The sequence below is a fragment of the Notothenia coriiceps genome, unplaced genomic scaffold (assembly GCF_000735185.1).
Source record: "Notothenia coriiceps isolate Sejong01 unplaced genomic scaffold, NC01 NC01_scaffold00025535, whole genome shotgun sequence".
NCBI classification, from domain to species: Eukaryota; Metazoa; Chordata; class Actinopteri; order Perciformes; family Nototheniidae; genus Notothenia; species Notothenia coriiceps.
This window is the reverse complement of record NW_011358236.1, coordinates 1-20,562: the sequence shown is the minus strand read 5'-3', so window position 1 is coordinate 20,562 and position 20,562 is coordinate 1. Positions and strand designations below refer to the sequence as shown.

The window sequence follows — 20,562 nt, the reverse complement described above, 5'->3', positions numbered from 1 at the left end:
GGATGTGGTGTTAGAGGAGATTTGTAGCATTAAACTGCTGCCAACAAGTCTGCAGCAACAGAAGAATTGGGGCTGTTCTTTGGACATTGTCATTAACATCAGCAACTGTTTAGATAATTAATTTTAAAAAAGGGGATGTAGCTCATTGGTAGAGCGTGTGCTTTGCATGTACGAGGTCCTGGGATCAATCCCCAGCATCTCCAACAACATTGAGCCAGTTATTCTGTCCTACATTTAAAGCATTGCTCCAACCATTGAGGAGAGCCCTTTATCCAAGTTTCATTTGAACTGTGATCACGAGAGCTCTTGAAAGTACTTTTTTGTTTAATTAAGCAATGGGATTGGTAAAAGACTGTACAAACAGGTACGTCCAGCTTTACATGATAACATGAAGGGGATGTAGCTCAGTGGTAGAGCGTGTGCTTTGCATGTACAAGGTCCTGGGTTCAATCCCCAGCGTCTCCAACTTTGCTCTTATATTTAATACTAAACTGAGTCTCAGTTTAAAAACTAATCCACAGTCACACAACATTTCAAACCAAAAGAGTTTCTTAGGATGTGGTGTAAGAGGAGATTTGTAGCATTAAACTGCTGCCAACAAGTCTGCAGCAACAGAAGAATTGGGGCTGTTCTTTGGACATTGTTATTAACATCAGCAACTGTTTAGATAATATAAAAAAAATATAAAAAATTTAAAAAAAAACTGAAAAAAAGGGGATCTAGCTCAGTGGTAGAGCATGCGCTTTGCATGTACAAGGTCCTGGGATCAATCCCCAGCATCTCCATCACCAATTATTATTCTATAAATACTAACACAATACTGTGAGACACTCAAAAGATCTTTGTAGAAATAGCACAGCACTGCTTTTTAAATAATTGATCAGGAGACATTTCCAGAATCAAACCAAATTTAATTGCCTTTTTCTGAGTAAACACATTTTTATTTCTCATTTTGCATTAATCCATCAAAATTAATTGCAATCGATTCCCTTGATCATCTCTTTCTAGAAATGTATGAAGTTTCAAAAATATAGAATTAGTTAGAAAAAGAATAAACAAGTCATACATTCAGTCAGGTTTATAGCCTCATAGTGTGAAACCACTGAGGAATTTAGGTTTCTACTAAACATCATGACACGTTTTACATGTTGAGCCCAAAAAAAGAAGCTATGTGAGCTTTACATTACTTAGTAACATTTTTAGAAATCATTAAGTTTTTAACTCATTAGTTTTAGTTCATTTCAAGTGCAACTGCAAGTAAATTGTTAAAGTTGGTCTAAAACACGTGAAACATCTGCAGAGATGAATAGTTTTGTCTCATCCATCATGAGTTCATACATCACATGTATGTAGATCACGCTGCAGTGGGTTTAATAACACAAAGAAGAACACTTTCCCAACATATACATCTCTTAATTCTCCAAAAACTTGAGTAACAATAAATACAGTACAAACATATTTCAGTAACACTGGAAGAATCCAACAGCTGCTTCCCTGCTATGCTTTTCAAATTAACGTCATAGTTCTGAGGGGATTTTTCTGTCAGATGGTAACTCAAAAAGTGACTCCATGACGACGCTTACTATTGGTATTTTATAACATTTCTTGGAAATAGAATTTAGGATTTGAATATCTCTAATACATCATTTACATTGTTTTCTATTAATACATTAGTGAAGTAACATTGCTTTAAAAGTCATTTGAAGCCGTCTTCTTTAAAAAACACATGTCAAATGCTGGTGCTGTGACAAATCTGAGAGCCAAATATGCTTTTTGATAGTGACCATAAACTTATAGTAAGCTAAATTAAATGATACAGCATACTGGAAGCTATGCTTTGATGTTTGGATAAGATTTGAACATATAATCATGTATCTAACACTTACAGATGGATTATAAATATCAAATCAAACTGAGAGAAAACCTTTTTTATAGTACCTTATGGTTTTCTGTAGCAAATTATCTGCATTAAAACACACAGTGATAGACAATCATGGCATAGATTAAATTACTTTTTCATTTAAGTAAGTTCAGTAGTTCATAAGAAAATAGTGACAATGCTTAAAATGTCCTGTAGCAATGTGAATAAACCCTTAAGAAATATCAGATGCATATCAGGTTGTTTTTCAGAGTCAACCTTCCACCACATTTCACTGAACTCTACAGAAATTAATATTTCTTTATCTATATTTTTAAGGTAACAACGTTAAGAATATGTGTCTGTACACACTCTCCTATCAGATTACTGAATAAACTAAAAAGCTATCAGTGCAACATTTTAGGCGCTCCTCGTCAGATTTGTTCATGTTTGCTCGTTCACACACACACACACACACACTCCATAGAATTACAAATTGAGGATTAAGCATTTTCCTTTCATTTGCTAGTTCCCTCATTAATTATATTAGTAAAGAACAGAATGGTTTCCCTCTGTAGTGACATGGCACTGTGTAGTAGTCGGTCAGACCTGAGACAAACGGCTTCATGGTGACTTTCAACATGAAGCAGCAGCATGCCGTTTGGGTTGTAGTGCTCAAAATGGAATTCATAAAAATAAACTGGAAGACTTTATAATGTGATGTTTGGAAATCCAAATAAATATGTAAAACTAGCTTGGGCAGGGAGAAGGGATGCTACTGAAATGGAGTGTAGAGAACAAATGTATAAATGTTCCTCTAATTTACGTTTGCAGAAACCGACTGTTACATTGGAGTTAAGCTTTCTGACCCAGGCACTATTGTTTGGAGTTAGACAAATTTAACCACAACTGAAACATTAGTGTCCCAAGCCATATGCCCTGTGTTCACACAGACATTAAAACCCACCAACTTTGATCGAATTTGAGTTGTGTTTTGTTTAAAAAGAGAAACCCTTCTTCCAGTCTGCTGACTGAGCGGGCAGTATTAACTGTCTCCTGTCGCTGCTTAGAGAAAAGTCATTAAATCTTCACAATACTCTAATTCTACGATTGGTATAAAGAGTCTAAGGTGCAAGGAAATATATATTTTTTGCAAAGCCGCAGCCTAAAAGCATTTTTGTTCAGTTTTTTCTCTCTCAGATGTCCATGCTTTACAAACTGCAGTTCCCATATTCAGTTTACTGTAGGCAGTTGTAAGCTGTAGGCTTCATTTAATCATGATATTTAAATTACAACAGTGCATTTACTGTTCAATTCAACATGTGGGAAGGCAGAAATCAAAAGATCCCTTTGAGGAGTGCTTGGTCATTAAAAAAATCTACATCATTTGTTTTAGATTTTAAGCTATGAGCCTCTTACAGAAGGTTTTCCTTCAAATCTGATCATATTTCAGACCTCATGAGAGACGTGGTCTGTCAGTACCCTTTTGCTTTGAGTCATACACAGAACACTGTGACACCAATGTGTGTCTAATGACTAACCCTTAAAGGAAAAACACTGTGGAGTAATGAGAACTGCACTGTTGCTACACCTTTGTAAGACAATTGTGAGATATGAGTTGATGTATTAGTTAAAAGTGCATCTTACCAAATGTTATGAAGACCAAAGTGCAGTTTTCTAACATGTGCAGAAGAAGGCGATGTGTCACTTTCCTGTGAAAGTGTGTCTTTCATGAACAAGAAAGAGCTTTGGCGTGCTGAAACATACTGAAGGATCCACAGTGAAGGAGGTGCCGGGGACCCCCCCNCCCCCCCCCCCCCCTCTTCTGTTGTTACAGCTCCTGTGTGAAGCTCCTGGCTGTTCTATCTGTTGACTGTCCGGTGTCTTTGCTCTTAAATAGCTGACTCCTGCTGGATCTGCATGTAGCACGCCTGCAGCAGATTCAGTGATGATTAGATGACAGAGGTATAATGACAATTTTAGCTATAAAATATAAAAAAGTATTGTTTAACATTTCAAATGTGTTTTCTTTATTCTGGAGAGTATTTTAAAAATCATTCTGTTTTCACAGCAGACTTATTTCATCATTACTCTTTTATATATTTTTGCACAAACGCAAGCAAAAACTTAAAAAAAAAAAAAAGAGAATTGTGTGATCAGCAACATAAATAGTGGTTCATTTAAGCCTTACAAATGTATATATAAAAAAGCACCTATAACACCTTACTGCTTTTAACCCAATATGACAACCTGTCAATTGTGGCCCAATATTTCTGAAATCTGCTTAAGTAGAAAGGTAATCATCTCCATTATATATATCATTTTAATACACTTTTTGTAACAGTTTTCTTACTTGCTGCCAAAAATTGGCCTAGGTGTAGTAATTAAATCCTTCTTAGAGGAATGAATTACATTGCAGTCCAAGGTGTTATTCCACCATGAGTATATATGAGAGAGTGTGTGTGTGTGTGTGTGTGTGTGTGTGTGTGTGTGTGTGTGTGTGTGTGTGTGTGTCGTCGTCGTCGTACGTCGTCGTCGTCGTATCGTGTGTGTGTGTGTGTGTGTGTGTGTGTGTGTGTGTGTGTGTGTGTGTGTGTGTGTGTGTGTAGTAGTGTGTGTGTGTGTGTGTAGTAGAGAGTAGTAGTGTGTGTGTGTGTGTGTGTGTGTGTGTGTGTGTGTGTGTGTGTGTGTGTGTGTGTGTGTGTGTGTGTGTTACGTTACGTAGTAGTTAGTTAGTAGTAGTAGTAGTAGTAGTAGTATATGTGTGTGTGTGTGTGTGTGTGTGTGTGTGTGTGTGTGTGTGTGTGTGTGTGTGTGTGTGTGTGTGTGTGTGTGTGTGTGTGTGTGTGTGTGTGTGTTATACCTCGCCCTGAGCACCACATAGAGGAAGAGAGGCAGCAGGTCGTCCATGCACCACAGGAAGTTTCCATCCAGCATAGGTTTCCCTTCCTGGGTCATCTCTTCAAACGTCCTCTGGATGATGAGGAGTTTGTCTGACGGAGTGAAGGTGGTGCTGCATGTGGAGGGAGACATATTGTTTTTCATATACATAATAATAACTTCCAGGTTGTTAATGGTTCTGAGTTACGCGCTGTAATACAAATAACAATTGTTACTGAACTATTCTGTCAGAGTTTGTTGCATCAGGCCAAAGAGTTGAGGGGGTGTTTACTAAAACTATTACAATGGGACACTTGATTCATTCGTCAGTTTGCCACCTTGTGATCACAAGAACTTAATACAAATTCCACTCATCAAAGTATTATTTAAAGGTTTTTTCCAATCCAAAAATGTCTGATTTCATGCAATTTTATGATGCAAAGACAAAATCTGTGTCGAGCCTTAATAAAAAAACTAATTTTTTTTTTTTAAGTTTGAGATGTTGGACACGAACTGAAACTCCATGGGCCTGGATGGGATTTTTTTGATCTGGTAATCACATGACTCTGTCCTATCACATTTAGTGATATTAGTGTGTAATGGTGTCAGGTGACATGGCAGCTACCTGATTAGTTGGAGAGTCTCAACAGCAGAAACAAAACAGGCATCTTTACTGCTGGATACAATCTGTGGTACAAGTAAAGAAAAACAGTTTGAGAAGACAAATCAAAAGCACACTTTAAAAGATGAGAGGAGCAAAGTTAGTGGGGGAAATGCAGAAAGTGCAGAAAATGAAAAAAAGTGCACAAGGAGAAATAATAATATTTAGAATCCAACCTGCTTTTTATCTCCAAGGATTGACATCCACACTGGCCAGAACTTCCTACAGGTGAAACAAAAGAGCAGATTGTTTCAGAGGTCATCATTTGTAAGGGATTTGAAATCAAATAGCCCTTCACTGAATGAAATGCCTGTGGGAGTTTTCGGATGCACACACTCACTCCTGCACTCCCAGGAAGCTGAGCAGTGATTGGTCGGGCTGCTTGTTGAGTCGGAGGACGCGCTCCCAGTACAGAGCCTCCTCCTGCTCCTCCTGCAGGCAGTACAGGGTGAAGAGGGGGGGGTAGAGACGGGGGAGCAGCTGGGGGAGGAGCAGCGAGGAACAGCTCACCACCATAACACTGAGGAGGAGGAGGTTAATGTCTCATGTGCAATGCAACCGGATGTAGTTCAATAGCATTGAGATGGAACAGGTGATAGAAGCATATTCAAGGCTAAACATACCCATCATTGCCTTTGTGTGGATTTGTATTTATGTGTTTGTGTTGACACTCACACTTGCTCTGCTACGTTAGAGTTGTGTTCGCCTTCAGAGGCAGAGGCAGGAGGGTCTGGGATGATGCCGCCATCTTCTGGTAACCCCGGAAACAGAAATCTGCAGGCAACAGTTTATGTTATGAAGTGTTTTTAAATACACCATGCAAAGTATTTGGGCTGTATTAAATATCAATCGTCTATATTCAAAACTGTTTTTGTTATTTTAATATGCAGTTTTATGCATCTGTTATAATTGAACATGATGCATCAAAAACATACTTAAAAAAATAAATGTCTTTGTTATTGTGGTTCCATAAAATGTGATGTAAGGTGCTGTTAGATTGCTGCAACAGCATGTACTTCCTGTAGGTGCGTGCTGCCCTTTGTGTGCAGCAGGGGGAGTGCAAACTGTTGTGTTTTATAAAAGTGAAATGTGTCATAAAAGCTATTCGCCCACAAATATTAATTAAGGTACAATCTTCAGTTTGAAATCATGTCATGACTTTACAACGCTGTGCATTAATCGGAAATGTTTGGATTTGAGTCGGGAACAATCCTTGCCAGCAATCACTTGATTCCTAATCTATAGATACTTAAATAAGTGATGCTTTATTTGTATTAGACAACTGTGTAGACAAACTGGGTTTGCAAAGAATGAATAGACAGGAAGAAAAAGCTACAAAGCATTCAATTGTTAATTTAGGATTTAAAAGTCATTGTTATGGATGAAGCTTAGAAGCTACGGAATATTCAGTACGGTTCTAAAGAGTAAACTGAATGCAGGTCTGCAGAAGTCTGTGGTCTGAGCAGTAAAGAGGTGAGAGGCGTCCGGACGTGATCTACCTGACGATGCTGTAGAAGTGTGTGAGGAAGGCCAGCAGCTCCTGCACCGCCTGCCGGAGCAGCCGTCGGTTTGACCCCACCCCCACGTACGTCATCCTGTAGACCGTCACCAGGGTCTCCACCAGCCAGCCCAGAGGGTGGTGGGGGGTCTCACACGCCTGACACACAATTCATTATTATAACAAAATGTCCACAGGTAAAGGAACAAACTGTATTTCCCATGGTTTAGTCGGTGATGACAACAAAAATGAGCTTCACAATTATTTCGTGATAATTATCAAAATGTGCTCAGAATGTCCGAACTGGATTCACTTTTAAATAATTATATTGAATCGCAGAGAGGACAACTTAAAGCAAACATCGGCAGTTCTTACTAGTATCAGTAGTAAGGTAGTTATAAATGAGAAAGTCCCCCTTTTATGTATTAACCAGATTATTAGTTTAGTACAGCTAGCTTAAAGTCATGCATTGGGATACCATAGTCTTGCAATACATCCTCCCTTCAAAGGTTGAATTGTTTGGCTTTTGTTCGAGAGATGTCAATTCAACTAGATTGTGCTGCTGCTGACTTGTATTACTTCTTACTAAGATGAATTTCTTATACTTGATCTATTCACATTAAAGAAGAGAGGGCTTGAGTACCGTTTGTTTTAACTCATTTATTGCGGGGCTGTCTATCCTATAGAGCTTTAAATGCTTTCTTCTTCACATGCAAAGATTATTATAAACACAGTCACATATCCAGCCACTTGTACCTTGCTGAGGTATCGTCGTATGTTGTCGTAGTTAGCGGTGGTCACTGGGTCTCCGTGGTGGGGAATGAACTCCAAACACTCCAACACTTTACTCTGAGACCTAGTGAGATCTATGCTACAAACACACACAGACAAACAAACAATCAGACACTCACACATATACAGCTGTATAGCCAAGAAAGGTATAAACTATTTTAATTTGCTCCTGTGTGTGTGCTGCTGCATGTACCTCTGTCGTCGTGCGGTTGTTATGGTAACGGCGATGTTGTCCCAGGCTGCGGCCCTCTCTCCTCTCCCCGGAGCCTCACAGCCCAGCCGACTCCAGCACTCATTGAATACACACAGCCACCTCTGAGTTGCAGGAACCAGGTACTGACCCACTTTGCTGAACACACACACATTTTTAAGGTTTTAAAATAACACAACATGAGGAAGAGATATACAAAACGACTCCAATAGCCTGTTTCCAGTCACATGCATCACTTTATATAAATAATATCCTGCTTATACTGTGTTAACAGAAAAGTGGTCCTTCAATAGTGTTTTTATTTGTCAGACAGTTTATAGATGTTTTATCTTCACAGTTATCTGTATATTTTTCCAACTCTCTAATGCTGGTTTATTTCTATTTTGAGATGTTTATATTTTAGAATTGTTTATTTCTACTCTTTTCATTTTTTATAATGGGCAATGCCTTGTTTTGTTTTATTTTATGCTGCTGCAACACATTTATTTTCCCAAATTGGGATTAATAAAGTACATCTTATCTTATCTTATTATTTTATATTAGAAAAACCTTCACACACAAAGGAATATCAAAGGGCATAGGAATGAATATACCGAAAACAGCTTGCACGCTTGTTGGTGTCATCATTAAATAGGATGCTTTATTCAATATCCTTAATTGAGGATTCAAATGAAATAAAGGTGGTACAGTCCTAACGATCAGCAAGTTTCAGGTTAATTTAAGTGCGAAGTAATACTCACTGCAGGCTGCTCCTCTCTTTGTTTTCTGGTTCTTCTGGGGGGGGTTTGGTGTACGTTCCCACCACCTTCAGCCCGGAGGTCCACTCTCCAGTGAACTGGCCCTCCAGACAGTCCCCGTTAGCCAGGGATAAAACACCCTGAGTAGAAGGGAGGGTGAGAAATGAATGTGTGTGATATCACTTAAACGCCCTTCAGTTGTAAAGGTCAGACTTTTTAGTGTTTTGGACTAGGCTTCTTGGTAGTGGCATGTATCCACTTTGCATTAACAACTGTGAGATTGTAAATTGGAATTAATTACAAAAGGACAAGTCACTATTTTAAACAATTACTCATGTAGGTTTAAACAAGGAAACCCAGAGATCATGACACACACATAGCTAAATTACATATACAAACAGTCTACCTTCCCATTGACAATCCAGTCATCAGAAAACTCCCCATGTAAAGCTGTGTCGTCATCTGACACCAACAGACCTGGACCCTGAAATAAAAAACAGTAAACAAATAATCCATTACCCATACAAATACAAAATGTGTACATCACTACCTAAGAATATTGGTTTAAAATTGTATCAAATAAATATTCAAATTACTTGGCACATATATCACTAACACTAACTCAAGCAGACTAACTTTTTGAATTGATGCTGCTGCTTCCTCAATCTGTTGCGGACAGTAAAACATTTTCACATTCAGCCATTTACTGTATATGCCAGAATTAAGAAGTACATATTTTAGCAGAGGCATCACCAAATGCCAGACTGTCAAGTGTTTGTTCTATATACATTTGAGTGACTTCATCTCTTTGAATTTTTACTGAATACCCCTGCTTGAGAGTGAACTTACACACATCTTGTTGTCTTTGAAGGTCCCTTCATAGTACACACCGCACTGAGTGACAACCACAGCGTTGCCATGGCGCTGCTCGTCCAGCCACAGTCCCATGTATTTCTCACCTCTGGGAAGAGCACATTAGAGACAGGTATGTGTCTTAATTAACAACATTTAATTCACTTATTGCACATTCAGTACTGACAGCAAACTGCCCATTTGCACTGGGAATTTGTGGAAGAAACCACTGAAATAATTTGGACTAACTAAAACTAAAGTTTATTAGATAAAAAAAACTAATACATTTTTTAGGTTAAATTAAGAAACCATGGCTGCTCTCCTGAAATGTCCTTTTTTTTTTACTTTATTATTTGTACAGTAAATCAGACCTGGTCATGTCGTCGTAGACTCCGTATCCTGACTTCCCGTCATGGACCCACTGGCCAATGAAAACGCTGGAGGAGTTCTTGGCCAGTTTACCGGAGCTCAGCATGCCGTAACCGTGGCGCTGTCCGTCACAGAAACAGCCCTCGTACACCTCGCCACACGCATACCTTCACAGAACCGCAGAGACATGAACACACACACAGGTAGTCTATATCGTTTCTTTAAAATGGCATGATATTTGGGGATTTTTAGCAATAATATTAGTGATAAAGACATGACCCCTGTGTTGTGGTTGTGTACACGCAAAAAAAAGTTTTAAAAAACATGTACTGACTTGTACTTGCCGAAGCCATGGATCTTGCCATCTCTCCACTGTCCTTGGTAGCTGTCTGGCTTATTCAGTACTTTGTTAGGTATTAAACACTCTCCATAGCTAGAAATAGAAAGAAAAAATGTAGCGAAATATTGAGAAATTAGTTTTGTTTTTGCTGGTTAATCACACAGATAAAAATTGCCAAAAATCATCAGCTGGTTTTATTGTTTAAGGAGATACTGAATGGTTAAAACCGGACTGAATAAGAAAAGTAGTTACCACCACTATGTTATTTTTCTGAAGGTTTTTAAACAATTTATCTCCTATCTCGTAAAAGGTAGAGGGATGTGTCATATTGGAAAAAAAACACATTACATGTTAACAATTTTTATATTTTTTCACTAGGTTGGTGTGCTTACCCTTCCTCCTGTCCTTTCTTAAAGTTCCCTCTGTAGGTGCGTCCATCTGGCCACTTCATGGTGCCTCTGTAAAGACAAAGACATTTAACTATCCAACTATCTGCCCAGAGACCATCATTACAAAAGTTTATAATCAACTTGTATCTAACATTTAACAAGAAATGGAAGGAAATGGGGCTGAACTGTTGTCCCTATGGTCATCCTAAAACCATCTTATCACACCTCACCAGCAGGAACATTATCGATATGCTTTCTTAAATGTGCATTCAAGAAAACTCAAATGTCCAAGAGATGGTAGTAGGCTGCCAGAAACCAATGCGCATACATTTCAGGAAGACACCCATATGCAAACACATTATCCTTGTACATACTGTGGCTGCCGAGATGGAGATGAGATATGCGCGCAAGAAAAAAGCAGCTCTCTAACCTGCCATGAAGTCGCCCTGCCAGCCAGGCCCCGGTGTACTGGGCGTCTTTAAAGCATCCCTCTCCAGTGAACGTGTAGGGGGCCGTGCGGGCCATCGCTGTCAGCCCGGGAGACGACCCCTGACCTGCACCCCCCAGCACCTGATCCACCGCCTGGTTAAGAGACCGTAGCCACTTATTCTGGAGAGACGGAGAGAAAGACTTTTAAGAAAGAGGCCAAACAAGAGCAGTGATTTCTGAATCAAAGATAACAACATATCAGAGTATCATAACAGGAGTGTCTCCATCTGCTGAGAGGAAGACATGTTATCTTATCAGATCATGGAAAAGCAGTTCAAGGTCATATTTTAGATGTTTTATTCTAGTTGTATTTGATGCTTGCTGGTGAAGGCCACCAAACATACAGAGAGCTGTTATCGTGTTAAACATTGAATAGAAATATGTAGCTCTTTTGCTTCACAGTAACAATGAAACTTTCAAAACATACCTTCACTAGTGATTTGTACATCTTAATGATGAAAATACATTCTACAGCAAGCAGGCAATACAGCTTTTATTTCTAAATATGCAGCGAAGCTTGCAAAAAATATGTTTTATAACATTTTCTAATGAAGAAACAAATGGGTGATACGCTTCTAAACCATAAATGTACCTTCTCTTGTGGGGTTGAAGCGACCAGGGTGAAACTCTCCTCCGGGCATGTAATCTTGATGGCATAACTGGTAAGGAAATGCAAAAAAACAAGTTTTCAACCATATCAAATAAATCAGGGTTGAGAACACAAACAGTTAACAAATGGAAGAAGTTTTCATAATTTGGAAAACTAATTATAAGATAGATCAACTTTTACAAGCTTTATTAACCTTCTGACCTGGTTGACCCCACACTGTGTCTATGACTGATGTTATAGTATAACATTGCTGTACATGTGAGGGTCAGTGAGATGTCTTTGTGAGATGTGTAGCCTTTTCATCATCTTAAACATTGATGGTTTTCAAATGCAACAAACTCACTGTCCACTGCTGTCTTCAGTAACTGGTTTCACCCACAGACAGCTCAGAGGGTAGATGTGATGCGTGGAGAACTGCAGAGAGCAGAAGTTTAGGTGTTTTTATGTTGTCAGTAATTAAGACAGTTTAGAACATGAATCATCTAAGTTTGTCTGTGTGTCTTAATGTTATAATAATAGAACACATGACATGAAGCCAAAACAACAGAGAGAAACAGGACAGGTTTCACCACTATCTGCTGTCTATTAACACACCACCCCACACCAAACAGAGACGAAGGCAAACGATTCTATACTGAAACAAACACAGTGCAGAGGGAAAACACAGAGGAAAGGTCAACAGTAAATAGGTTTTAATCCGCCAAGATGCCCCTTGAAGCTGATGTTCTCTTGAATCAGAGTCTTGTGAAAGCTAGAATTCAGCTCTGAGTTGCATCCTTTCCCCAGCACGAGCTACTGCAACAATGACCTTTTGACCCCTAGCTGACTAACGTCACTGTTGCGTCTAAAACACACGGTCACACACACAGCAGCCTGTTTGGTAGCGGCCCAGTTTAGATCAGCCATCAGGATAACGTGTAAAAGATGCATGTTAACAAAGGATTTCTGCAATGCTAAGGAGTGCAAAACTACAATGCTCAATATGAATGTAGCTAGTGTACACTGATTGGCGTGGCCAAAAGGACAAGACAATACTTTTTAACAGATGATTGGGAAAAATATTATAATGCTACGTGAAATAATTAGTTATTACGTCTCTTGGTCTGAAAGACATAAGATCCAATCAAAAACATGCATGTGTTTTTGTGTAAACAGTCCCTTTAACATTGCATTTAGTCCTGTGTTATCATTCAATAACTAATTCCATGTGAACCTGTCAGAGTGTAAGCACTGAACTGAGGCCAGCCACCCATGCTGCTGCTGCAGCACAAAGCTCAGGAGAGTTTGGTGAACTGCTGTCAGATATACTCACGAGGCTCTGAGAGGGAATGGCACCCTGAGTGAATGAAAGATACAATGTCAAGTATAAAGTTGAATGGAAGAACAGAGTAGTGGATGTCCAGGAAGATAGAGCCGGTGGAAGCATTGTCATATCCCAGATTTTCTCAAATGTAAAGATTTGGTGGACTTTCAAACTCTACAATGAATGTATTATATTTAAAATAAAGTGCTTCCAGGCCTTACCTACAAGTTGAGCGAGTCAATATGAATAAAGGAATTTAAATGTTCACAAAAAAACAGATCAAAGAGTAAAATAAGTTAATTTATGGAATAGTTGAAAAGGAAATGAACTTTTGAGACACACTTAATAAATTTAAGTAAAACAGGAAGGATGAATTATCCCCTACAGAGATTCACCACATCTTCTAAAGCCAAAATAGAACTTTTGAATACACAATCTCTCAGCAATAAAGCATCCTTCATTCAAGACCACATCACTGATGAGAAATTGGACTTCATGTGCCTCACGGAAACCTGGCATCAGCCAGAGGTTTACTCCACACTCAATGAAGCCTGCCCTCCTGGCTACAGCNGCCAAGCTCCAGGACCACCTAAACTCCAACAACCTATTTGAGAAGTTCCGGGTCTGTTTTCCGCTCAGGGCCACAGCACAGAAACTGCCCTCTGGACTCAGCGGTCACCAACGACCTGCTGGGATTGCACGGCTGGATGCATGGCTCTCCCTCTCTCCTCATCACTCCTTGTACTCACTGCAGCTTATCGGACACCGCTCATCACGGCATCCTCCTCCTCGTCTACTCACGCCATCGGAAACTCTCTTACTCTTACCCCTTGGACTGTTCACATCATTACGCACTCACCGGGCAGCTACATGAAACGCGAACAGGAATACGTCATCTCCCTTTGCGCAAGTAGAGAGGGCAGGCGATAAGTAAGAATCATAAGGATTAAGCCACAAAACGTCAACTGTTGTGCTCCCTCAAGGATCAGGGTTCCTCGGCCCCAACCCTTATTCGAACACTCATATTGCCCAAAAACAACAACAGCCCCCCCCCTTGGCTACTATCATCAGACCGAACACTGGAAAGTTAACCTTCCGACTCTGTTACGGCCTGAATGACACCCAATATGATACCTCAAGGATAACCCTAACCCCGACCTCTCGCCCAGCCTGCCTTCTCCACCCTACACTCCCAACTACCTGGCACGGAGGATATACAGGCGGTGGTGCAAGCCTAAACTCTCCTGAAACTACAACAGCTCCAAGACCGAAAACTCAAAGCCATTATAGTTGGCACCCCACATCAGCGTTCGGTTCATCCCATCACGACCATCACCTTCTGCTTCCGCGCCCAAGGCCATTACCCTGCTCCTCAACAGCTCACCAACTTTGGGGTGTTGAAAATGGAGACGCCCATCTGACCTTTGAGGCACATCTAAACAGCTTGTGCAAAAACTCTCTTCTATCACATCAGGAACATCGCAAACTCCTTCCCCCTTCACTCCTTACCTGTCTGACGGCAGGAAAAGACTAGTCCACGCCTTATATCTCCTCAAGGCCTGGGATCTACTGCAATGCAACTACCTCATCTGGGCGATCCTAGAAAAGCATCCAGAGGGCCTCAGTAAATCCAGCAACAGCGCTGCTTAGGATCCTGGATGGGGTGGCGCAAATATGATCATATCACCCCCATCCTGAAATCAACTACACTGGCTCCCGCTGGGAATTGCAGCGATCGAATTCAAGGTCCGCGTCCTCACACACCAGTGCTATCTATGGATACAGGCCCTCCATAGCCTCAAGGAACTCCTCACCCGCTTACCTCCGTGCGGACCACCGCCTCCAGTAACTCCAATCCTCCTCAAACCCCCTAGGACTAAGCTCTTATGTGACCTGTGGCCTCTGCTCGGCTGCTTCTCCTCCAGTCTGTGGTATGCTCTCCCCGCATCACAGACCGTGGAGGTTTTTAAAAAAGGCCTCAAAACCCACCTCTTCAATAGAGCCTTTCCCTAGACCTTTTATTTACTTATTATCACCCTTTTATCTTATTTTATTCTTTTTACTTATTTATTTTTATTTATTGCTTTTTATTCTTTTTACGATGTTAGCACTTCGGGATTTGAATGCAAATATGAAGTGCTTTATAAATTAAAGCCATTATTATTATTATTATTATAATATAAAACTGAGGTATGAACACTGGCGTATATTATATTTTCTTGATTAGGACTTGTTGTGTATATAATCTACATTTAAATGAGTTAGTATCGATCATTTATTATTTGTTATGTGTATTTCAGTTTAATAAGTAAAAAATGACAGAAATATACTAAACAGATCTGAACTGCCATAATATAATGTGGAGTTTCTATGATGTGTGGAAAGTGAATGTAGATGGAAATAAATCTAGGGTTAAAAGGCTTTAAAGGGTTACCATGGTCACCTGATGACACCATGAAGCAAAAGTAAAAATATCTAGCATCATTTTGCTATTATTTGTACAGTTGTTCTGTGTTTGCATGTGTGTGTACCTGTGTGTGCACCAGTGTGTCGTTGAACAGAATGAACCAGTGGTTGGAGAACCGCCCGGCGTTCTGCAGAGTCAGAGATCTGTTGCTGCTCTCACACACCACGCGGCGCTGAGGGAGGCGCAGGACCTCCTGATGACAAACACACAGGGATATTTGCTCATTAAAATCTCACAATCTGTTAAAAAATATAATATGTGAATTACAACTTACAGTGGAGACCAACTGTACCACTTTAGAAAGTAGTGGTGGTATTGGTTTAAAACCTCAGAGCTGCATACCTTCTTTATCTTGTGTGTATCATAGTTTGTTTGGCAATGTAAACACTGTTTTCGTCTAACAAGTAACATGTAATGTTTTCACACCTAAACCAATCAATCAGCTTTAAATAACTTAACACAGAGTTGTGCTCACTGTAGTTTTTCCAGAGTGGCTCTTCCAGAAGAGGAAGGTGGTTTCAGCCTCCTTTTTCTTCCTCAACAGGGACAAGGACAGGGAGTCAAACTGGTTGCAGCCCTGATGGAGGAACTGATACTCTGCAGTTAACTGGGGGAGGAAAAGAAAAAAGTGAGAGGCTTAAACTCTTTTTATCGTTTTAGAACATGTTGAAAAGTCCACATGGCCAGCCCTTAATGGTATAGCTCCATTAACAGATCTACACTGTAGTAAATATGTTAAAACAGAATATAACAATTCTAAGTTCTGTCACAACTGCAATGTAAAACATATATTATTATAATATTGGATCAAAAGGAAGTACTTCTTTATTTTAAATGTATCTAATGTACTGCTCATTAACAATAAATTACAAATGTCCATATGGTCATGAAGTCTTTATCTAGGAATAGGTGTTTGAGCAAATACAATGAAAGTAATTGATATCAATATATTCACAGTTATGAATTTAGAGGAAAGAAAGACATTTGGAGAAAAGGGAAGAGAGAGATAATAAAAGGAAGATAAAAGAGTAAACGGCAGACAGAATTTAGGAGAACAGAGAGCGGAGGGTTTCCTTTCTCACCACATCGAAACAGGCTGTCAGTTTGAGCATGACTCGGCTGTACTGGTGCAGCTGCTGCAGCGGCCGGTAAAACACAGAAACCAAATCAACGTCACCACCGATGGACTGGTCTGCACACAGCTGAGCCAGCACCGTCTGCTGAGAGCCCAAACACTCACTGGACACAAAACAAAGAGAACACAATTATCCTAATCATTTAAAAACATGTATTTGTGTTGATGGGAGCTTTTCTAAAATGTGCTCTTTCTGGCAGCACATGATCACTTCCTGTTTGGTTATATAGCCTTCTCGTGATCATCAGCAAAATAATAAATGTTCAAACTGATATTAAGGCTGTGTTTCAACCAAAAATGCACATTTGCTGTGGCACTTGAAGAGATCTCATTCATTTGCATTTTTTGGTAAAAACATGAAGAAAAAAACAAAGGATCTTACAGTGAGAGTTTTTGGAGTGATCGGAATCCACCCATCACCTCAAAGTTACCCACTGAAGAACAATACCTGGAGAGAGACACAGAGAGAGAGATGTCAAAGTGTGTTTCCATTTCATTTCCCATACTAGATTCAATATAGAATGCACAATTAACTACTCATGTAAGTCCATGGTTTGAACTATTTGTACCTCTATCTCTTATCAACCGTATTACTGATATTGTTCCATCTACTGTCAATATAAACTCAGTAAGATTTCATTTCATTTGCTCTAGAAAATGTGTTACACCTTCCTCGTTTGTGTCTGAAACCAATGTACCTAAATTCCACATTCGTCCAAACAAGATTAAAGAACAAAATACTCAAATTCAGGAAAATACATTTACAGTACAGTTACAGCATGCGGGGACTGTTGTTGCATTAGTGGACTTATCATTGAGTCAATTAATATAAGTTGTTAATGAATGTCATTTCTAACTGTTAAAGCATTTGTACAAAAATTAGTCACATCAACCAAAGCAAGAACGTTTTATATTTGCAATAAAACAAATATGAAAGTGTACTCGTAAATAGAGTGATAGACAAAAAGGAGACCCTTACTCTTTATAAATGTCCATAAAGTGCTCAGTGTGCGTCAGCAGGGGAAGGGCAGTGACGTCAGAGCTCTGCACTTCAAGCAGGAAGTAGCTTAGTGACGTGGAGTGTCGGCCAATCAGGATGCTCAGACGAACAAAACTCTCACAGAGAGAGAAGAAGAGGTGCGTGCATGGCTCACCTAACGAAGGACACACACTCTCTGTGGAATACACACATATAAGGTTGATGTAGTCACCATTACCACACTGAGTAGATGCTCAAATAATGCGTCTACAATTTCACCGATTATTTGTTGTATTTTACAATGTTCTTTTTCCATTTGCCACAATTCAATTAATGTACAGGAACATTACATTAAATTTCTCATATTCCAAAGCCCCAGTAGTAAAGGGTTCAGAGGTGCAAATACAGAGTGATACAGCACAGCATTTGGCTCTTATCATCAAAGATGGAGCCAGTACAGATTCCTTCTCACCTTTATTCCGCAGCGGAGTGAGGAGGAGCTTCTTAGCGCTGCTCAGCCAGCAGTAGAAGTGTCTCTCTATGGAGGCCAGCTCATGGATGGCCGATATGAATCCCATGACGTTCTGGTCTGCCAGCACCGCACAGCGCTGACCCCCGCTGCACACGCTGCTGATGTAACCCATCTACACACACAGAGGAAATAAGCATGATTTTTAAGTTTTCTTTCATCCAAGTGCTTTCTCTTCGTTGCTTTTGATGTAGTTTCCCAGCTTTCCTCCCTTTGTTTAATGTACAATCACCAGATTTCAGCTGTGAATGTCTGTTGTCTTTGTGTGCTGTATGTAGGTTTCTCAAGTTTCAAGGCTTTATTGTCCTTTGCACATTAGCTACAGTGTAGATATTTCAATGAAAAACTTAGTGCCAACACTCCTCCAACATATATAGGACATAGAACAAATAGAACAGCAAAAATTGTGCAATAGAATGTTTTGAGATGTGCAAGTAAATACAAATGAAATAGAAATAGTGCAAGAATAGTCTATATACAAGTAAACGGAATGATGATTCTGCTGTGGGATCAAGGATTTCTGTAAATACCAATTTAGAAGCATACTTTTTGTCGTTTTAGTCATAAACTGAGAACTATGTTAAAATAAATATACTCCAGTGTTGCAGTTTGAAAAGTGCTCCACCCATCGTCTTCTTTTCTGTAGGCCCATTAGAAGAAAAAACATCAGTTATGTTTTGGAAATACAAACCTCCATGCAGAAGGGCAGCAGGCTGGGTCTGACTGTGTAACTCTCAGCTCTGTTTGGTGACCTCTGGCATGACCTTTGACCCTGCTGTGACTTCTCACTCTGGGCTGACGTTTGCTCTTGCTGCTGGCCGCAGTACAACAGGACCGGCTGCACACAGTCTCCATCAGCCAGGAGGAGGGAGTGGCTCTGCCCCGCGGACAAGTCCCAAACCCGAAGACCATCAGACAGCTACAGCAGCCAGCCAGGGACCAAACACACACTTCTGTTAGGGTTATTCGCTGGTTTGTTGTAGATTTGATTTGTTCAGATTACTCCACTGTATGTTGTTAGACAGCATCCACACTGCATGATTTAGCAAAGTCTGGACATCTCACACATTTTCAAAGAGTCAATCTGCTGTAAGTAGCAACTGCAATCTTTTCAAGTCACCCAACCCACATTTTTAAAAATCCGGCAGCCCCCAAGACTACGCTTTACACAATGTACAATTGAGGAAGTGTGGATGTGTTTAGTTGTCAATGAAAGGATTCAGCGAGTGTAGACGCTGATGTCATGGGAGTTTCCATATGATGCAGAAGAATTGCAGCACATGAGAAATACAGTATCTCTTTTGCTGTCTCTCTCTTTCTTAGTTCAGCTAATTTCCATTTGTATTCCTATGTTCAATATGTTTTACAATACCATCTTCAGCCACCTAAAGATATGTTCATTTATATTTTTGATATATATATATATTATATGATATACTGACAGATTCCCTTACCTTTATCTGTTGAGGTACAGTGACAGGACTGTTGACGTGACCGAGCTGTCCACACATGTTGCTGCCCCAAGAGTACACCTGAAGAACAGGTCAGTAAGTCGGTGTCAATGTATTAGTACAATTGTGCATCTCTGTTCATGAGGAAAAGTTTGACTTTTTAAACTTGGCTGACATTTAGGTCAGTCGCTACTTCTTTAAAGGTGGGGTAGGTAAGTTTCAGAAACCGGCTCAAAGAATCCTCCCCTTCCTTCAGACTTCCTTACAGAGCACCTCCTCCGCGAGAGCAGGCTGCAGTAACGTTACATATCAGGCAAAGCTAAACACATCTAGGTTAGCAATACTACACAGCCAAAGCAACTCCGATATTGAATCTGGTTTGACTTCTCCTAGTATCCACTTTCTTTTTGTTCTTAATTTGCTCCGTTACATTTTTTCTTTTGCGACCAGTAGACGATGTTGAACCTAACTCTGCCATGGTGAAAGTGGCCGCCTGTTGCTGGCGAGTCATTGAAGTACTGCTGCAATGCACGCCCAATGACGGCACGCCCAATGAGGGCACGAGATATATTTGTGCGTGCACGAGATTGAAGGCTGACCGGCTAAACGGATTGTTTATAGTTTTTACAGTATTACGGGTTCCACAGATGACATTTTTTATGGATTTTTTGTCAAAGCACTCATTGCCATCAGGATGTTAAGAGCATTCCATGGAATATAACAAAAAGTGTATCTCGAGCCGGTTTCTGAAACTTACCTACCCCACCTTTAAGCCTTGTATGATGCTTATACTGTATTTTAGTCTAAAGTTACATCCAGGTTAGGTTAGGGCCTGCAGTGGTGATGATTAACCAATCGTGTGAGAGGTGTCAAATAGAGTGCTCATACAATCAAACAATAGCGGGTGTGTGTCTGCTGTTTGTTTCTTTTACCTGGCAGTGGGCGGTGAGGGCGAGTGAATGGTGGGACCCTGCAGCAACTTTGATCACCTCCTCGCCTGTCAAAGGCTTGA

General features: G+C 40.1%; 1 protein-coding gene and 3 non-coding genes across 4 annotated transcripts; 3 read left to right on the top strand and 1 right to left on the bottom strand.

Moving 5' to 3' along the window:
- The first annotated feature begins 131 nt into the window (after positions 1 to 131).
- Positions 132 to 203, top strand: trnaa-ugc (transfer RNA alanine (anticodon UGC)). Its single transcript has one exon. It is a non-coding gene; the product is annotated as a tRNA-Ala (tRNA).
- Positions 204 to 393: 190 nt separating this feature from the next.
- On the top strand, positions 394 to 465 carry trnaa-ugc (transfer RNA alanine (anticodon UGC)). The gene has a single exon. It is a non-coding gene; the product is annotated as a tRNA-Ala (tRNA).
- Positions 466 to 713: 248 nt separating this feature from the next.
- On the top strand, positions 714 to 785 carry trnaa-ugc (transfer RNA alanine (anticodon UGC)). Its single transcript has one exon. It is a non-coding gene; the product is annotated as a tRNA-Ala (tRNA).
- Positions 786 to 4,721: 3,936 nt separating this feature from the next.
- On the bottom strand, positions 4,722 to 20,556 carry LOC104956201 (alsin-like; the record flags this gene model as incomplete). The annotated part of the gene is made up of 27 exons (XM_010783666.1): positions 20,483 to 20,556; positions 19,554 to 19,631; positions 18,791 to 19,018; positions 18,043 to 18,214; positions 17,571 to 17,766; positions 16,974 to 17,039; positions 16,539 to 16,695; positions 15,932 to 16,063; positions 15,521 to 15,649; positions 12,999 to 13,022; positions 12,030 to 12,100; positions 11,669 to 11,735; positions 11,018 to 11,196; positions 10,591 to 10,656; positions 10,193 to 10,291; positions 9,861 to 10,025; positions 9,487 to 9,598; positions 9,044 to 9,121; positions 8,641 to 8,777; positions 7,883 to 8,038; positions 7,654 to 7,768; positions 6,899 to 7,056; positions 6,075 to 6,173; positions 5,740 to 5,919; positions 5,576 to 5,621; positions 5,364 to 5,425; positions 4,722 to 4,871 (listed from the first exon to the last, which is right to left on the bottom strand). Coding segments are annotated over exons 2-27 (3,101 nt in total), but the record flags the coding sequence as incomplete, so codon positions are not given.
- Between the last annotated feature and the right edge of the window lie 6 nt (positions 20,557 to 20,562).